The sequence below is a fragment of the Leptonychotes weddellii genome, unplaced genomic scaffold, assembly GCF_054177405.1.
Source record: "Leptonychotes weddellii isolate Sample4059 unplaced genomic scaffold, ASM5417740v2 HiC_scaffold_15835, whole genome shotgun sequence".
In the NCBI taxonomy this organism is placed as follows: Eukaryota; Metazoa; Chordata; class Mammalia; order Carnivora; family Phocidae; genus Leptonychotes; species Leptonychotes weddellii.
Window position 1 is genome coordinate 1 of NW_027740431.1, and position 4,703 is coordinate 4,703.

Genomic DNA, 4,703 nt, shown 5'->3' on the forward strand with positions numbered 1-4,703 from the left:
GCGCCTGGGTGGCTCAGCCGTTAAGCGTCTGCCTTCGGCTCAGGTCATGATCCCAGGTCCTGGGATCGAGCCCCGCATCGGGCTCCCTGCTCCACGGGAAGCCTGCTTCTCCCTCTCCCACTCCCCCTGCTTGTGTTCCCCCTCTCACTGTGTCTCTCTCTGTCAAATAAATAAATAAAATCTTTAAAAAAAAAAAAAAAAAGAACTGGGTGGACACAAGAAACAGCACAGCAAGATGGAGGAAGGGTTCTATCCCTCCAACCCACAGCCTCATGCCAGGTACTAAAAACATCTTGACCCTCCTTACCCACCAGCCAGATCCCTGTGATCACCCTCCATTTCTGCAGTGCCAGCTTCCCACCTGTCTCACTGCTGCCCCTAAGGCTTCCACAGCTTGTCCTGTTTACTGCAGCCCTGAGTTCAGGTTCTAGGATGGGCTTGGCCCCCAGGCACTATAGACCCCAGCCAGGGGAAGGGGTGTACTTACACGATCCCAGAGATGCGGCCATGCTGGGAAGCCACTTCCCACACATGCCTCAAGCCGCCCACCTTGGCTGACCCCACAATGATAACCACCAGCTGCCCTAGGAACATGACCAGCGTCTGGAACACGTCTGTCCAGATGACTGCCTTCAGCCCGCCCTGCAAGGCAAAGATAGCATGCCTGCCACAGACGTCTTTAAAGCCATCCACAAGTGAAGACACCACACCTACCACCAGCAGGCGACTATACTGCCACCAGGGGCATAACTGCTGAGCCTCTGTTGACATCAGTCCCAGCCCGTCTCCTACATCCTGTCTCGTCCCACTCCAGAGCTCCATCCCACCTCACCTACATTTTTACCTCATCCCTTCCTTTCTTTTCCCTCCCATCTCCTCTCCCTCTCCTAAGACTTACTACACTTACCAGAGCAGTATAGACAGTACAAACAATGCCTAGGGTCAGCACTGACAGCCACAAGTCAAAGCCAGTCACTGTAAACAGATAAAAACCACATTCCTGTCTCTGGAAGAGGGTTTCCCAACAGAGAAACCAGAAAAACCCTAGTAAGACATGAGACATTTGGTCATTAAGGATGAAATAAATCATTCACCACAATGGAAAAAAAAAATGTTTGAATCCCACCAAAAGGTGTTGATTAACCAGTTCAGATAAGACATGGTAATGTTTGATTAGCTTTCGGGTGAGGTGAGCCAAGGCACTTCCACCTCCAGCGGAGACCAGTCAGGAGTCCATGCAGGGAAGTAACTCCCTGGCCAAGGTCGGATTCTTTTCTGCACACTCTCCTCTACCGGCCCCTCCCAAAGGTGTTTTCCCAGTCGGCTGTGGCTGAGAGCCAAGGGCTGTGACTCCTCACCTGCATTGAGGGCCAATGATGGTGCATAGAGCACAACTCCCATGTAGATCACCTGTTGCATATGGAAAAGAGAACGTGAGGGGGAGGGGAAAGGAAGGTGGGCAGAGGGAAGGGAAAAGATGGACCTCAGCTCCAATAACCTAATGGCCTCCCTTTGTCTCGGCTCACTTCCCTCTCCCTTCTTCCAAATCTTGGCTTGCTGCCACCATAGTAACTGTGCTGCAACTGGAAGGAATAGGAAGCAGGATGCCTCTGGTGGCTTCAGGGACACTGACCCCTAGTGGGACCTTCAATCTTGCCAGTTTGAGAGCAGGAAAAGCTCAGAATCCTTCAACATACCAGAGTTTGGGTCCCTCTACCATATCTCAAGCTCAAATTCTACCCTCATTTCTACTTACCATCTGAAAGATGAAGGTCAAGGTCCCACAAACCCGCACAGCTTTATTGAATCGGAGCTCCAGGTACTAGGTAGGAATATGTATGTACACATATACATATATATAAGTAAGTAAAAGTATTCCTCCCCACTCTACCCCATAATTCGACTTCCCTCAAGAAACCCAGGAACGTGAAGGAATATTCAACTCGTATCTGCTCTGGGCCTCCCAGCACAGCACCCTCCTCTTCCCAGCTGACCTCACCCAGAAAGAACTTGGAAACACACAATGTGTCTCATCATTCTCATTAGGCAGAAGAGGTCCAGCGACCCAGATCCCTCATATATGGCCTCTTCCTTCCTTCTATTCCTGACCCTGCTGGTCCTATGTGCTCCTCTTCCCCCCACTCACCTCATAGGCACTGGTGAGATGCAGGCGGTAGAAGACAGGGATGAAGACGTGTGCAGGAATCAGCAGGCCCAGAAAATAGCAGCAGCCCAGGAACCAATACTGGGTCCCAAATCGGTAGATCTCGGACGGCACACCCAAGATGGCCACGGCTGATTGGAAGGTGGCCAGCAGAGACAGAGCCACAGGAAGACAGCTCATTTTTCGGTCTGCCATGAGCAGTTGGCCAACAGTATGCCGGCCCCAGCCACGAAAGGCATGGTAGAGCCCAATAGCAAGGGAGAGAACCAGCAGCAGCACAAACACTACATAGTCCACAAGGGAGAAGGTAGATGTGACAGTGTTTGTGTCTGAGGCTGGGAGCAGGGGAGCAGAGGTGCTCACCACCACACTCATATCTTCGCCGTGTCTGTGGCCTATGGCCACGTGCTGCTCCTGGGCTCTGGGCTGCCACTCAGCTGGGCAGTGGCAGGCAGGTGGCTACAACCTGGCTTCTAGCCACGATCTCACAGTCCTTCTCCACCAAGTGACATTGTCCAAGTGAGCTGCAAAGGAATCAGCTCCTAGTCAGGCTTACCCTGCCTTCATGGGCACCCATCCTCAGGCCTGTATATCCCACACCCATCAAACCTGAACCAGGCAGCTCTGTACAGCCCTTGTAAGTCTAGAGGTCCTAGTATGGATTTGGTAGGGGAGGAAGGAAGCAGCAGAGTGAGACAGCCAGGTGACAACTGCTTGTCCAAGATCATTTTGGGCATACACAGCTGTGAAACATAAGAACCTTCTTGGGGTGCCTGGGGGGTGCAGATTGTGAGATCGAACCCTGTGTCAGGCTCTGCACTCAGTGTGGAGTCTGCTTGAGATTCTCTCTCCCTCTGCCCCTCACCCTCCTCTCTAAAATAAATTAAATCTTAAAAAACAAAAACAAAAAACTAACCTTCTTAGGTCTCCACCCCAATCACAAAAAAAAAATCAACTCTAGCCCACATTTCTTCTCAAAGACTTCCCTGCCCCCACTTGCAGGCACAGACCCAGTCACTACAGCATGCTAAGCCAGCAGACCCCAGCCTGGCGCCACAGCCCAGCAGGGAAGAAGAAAGGGAGACTAATAACAGCATGGTTTCCTCTCTTTCCCCCAGCCTCAGCCCCCATCTCCCCTATTCCCAATGTCACCTTCCTAACAGGACCCCTTTTCAGCACTGATCCCCAGTGCGATTACCTACATGGCAGCCCCAAACTCCATTCCACATATCCCCAGGCCAACCACTTCGTTCTCCCCAGCACTACTAGAAAAGCCCTGCCACCCATCTCTCAGCAACTCTCCCAGCAACACTACAGTCAATAGCAGATCTGGGGAGAGTGCTGGGATTCAAAAGTGTGAGGGCAATGTGTGGGAGCCAGGAGTTCAGAGTTATGATACAGAGAAGCAAACCAGCCAGGGAGCTGGGGGCAAGGGAACAACAGCCAGGGAAAGTGCGCCTCTCCTCCTGGAGCAGGAACCTACCTAGAGAAGTAATCTCTGTTCTGAGGCAGTGCTGCCTGGAGAAGCTGTGTGTGTCTGGAGCTGAGCAGAAGCTGAGGGTCTGGCTCTATAAGTAGCTGAGGTGAAATCAGGAATTAGGGGCGGAGTGAAGCTCAGCAGCTATTTGCTCTGGCCCCTTCAGGGAACCAATCAATGCGATTCAAATGGCCCTATCACCCTATGGCCCCCAAACTCCAGCTCAGTCCTAGAGGCTCCAGAGTGGGGAACAGGGAGCTCACATTCAACAGCATTCCTAGCTAGATTAGGCTTTCACTGTAAGTCACACTTGGCACTGTGTGCTAGAGGGAATTACAAAGTAGGAGCCCAGGGAAACGGGAAAGTTGCTTTTCTGACTCCTGCACCAAAAATACTCATCCTCAAAGAAATACAGCATTATCCTCAGAACAAGGACAGGATTATGCTACTTCAAAACTTAAGGGAACATTCAGAGATCACTATCATGACCCCCCTCAGTTACCAACAAAGATACTGAAGCCCAGATGACTCAAGTGATCTTTCCAGAACCACAGAGCCGATTATTGTCAGTCTAGATTAGAGCTCAGGTCTACTGATTCCCCACCCATCCACTCTTCATTTATACCATAATGTCTTTAGGAGATACCCACGACATACTCATTGATATGAAGAAAAAAATACCTAAGTATGTAGGTTTTCAGATAGCCTAAATGATGACAGTTAACGCTTTTTGAACACCCCCCCCTTTTTTTTTTAGTGAAGCAACTCAGCTCTTACTTCTTGTAACCCAGCTCTGTGCCATGAACTTTACAAACTTTAATAACGATAATGAAAAAGTACCCTTTGCTATCACTTTTAAAACACCACCTCTTGTTGGGGCGCCTGGGTGGCTCAGTTGGTTAAGCGACTGCCTTCGGCTCAGGTCATGATCCTGGAGTCCCAGGATCGAGTCCCACATCGGGCTCCCTGCTCGGCAGGGAGTCTGCTTCTCCCTCTGACCCTCCTCCCTCTCATGCTCTCTGTCTCTCATTCTCTGTCTCAAATAAATAAATAAAAAATCTT

The 4,703-nt window shown here is 50.7% G+C and overlaps 1 protein-coding gene across 1 annotated transcript; it reads right to left on the minus strand.

Moving 5' to 3' along the window:
* Positions 1 to 170: 170 nt before the first annotated feature.
* LOC102744978 (sodium-dependent multivitamin transporter) lies at positions 171 to 4,371 on the minus strand. The gene is made up of 6 exons (XM_081809956.1): positions 3,648 to 4,371; positions 2,147 to 2,688; positions 1,757 to 1,822; positions 1,359 to 1,410; positions 908 to 975; positions 171 to 642 (listed from the first exon to the last, which is right to left on the minus strand). The coding sequence occupies exons 2-6, from the start codon at positions 2,537 to 2,539 to the stop codon at positions 484 to 486; spliced, it is 738 nt and encodes a 245-aa protein (XP_081666082.1). The 5' UTR covers positions 2,540 to 2,688; positions 3,648 to 4,371; the 3' UTR covers positions 171 to 483.
* Between the last annotated feature and the right edge of the window lie 332 nt (positions 4,372 to 4,703).

What these genes read in the sequence shown, in the direction of transcription:
- LOC102744978 (XM_081809956.1), bottom strand. Translation starts at nt 2,539, where the DNA reads ATGAGTGTGGTGGTGAGCACCTCTGCTCCCCTGCTCCCAGCCTCAGAC. An exon ending in ATCATTGGCCCTCAATGCAG is followed by an intron (nt 976 to 1,358) that starts GTGAGGAGTCAC and finishes ATCTGTTTACAG; the next exon opens with TGACTGGCTTTGACTTGTGG. An exon ending in GTACTGTCTATACTGCTCTG is followed by an intron (nt 643 to 907) that starts GTAAGTGTAGTA and finishes TTTGCCTTGCAG; the next exon opens with GGCGGGCTGAAGGCAGTCAT.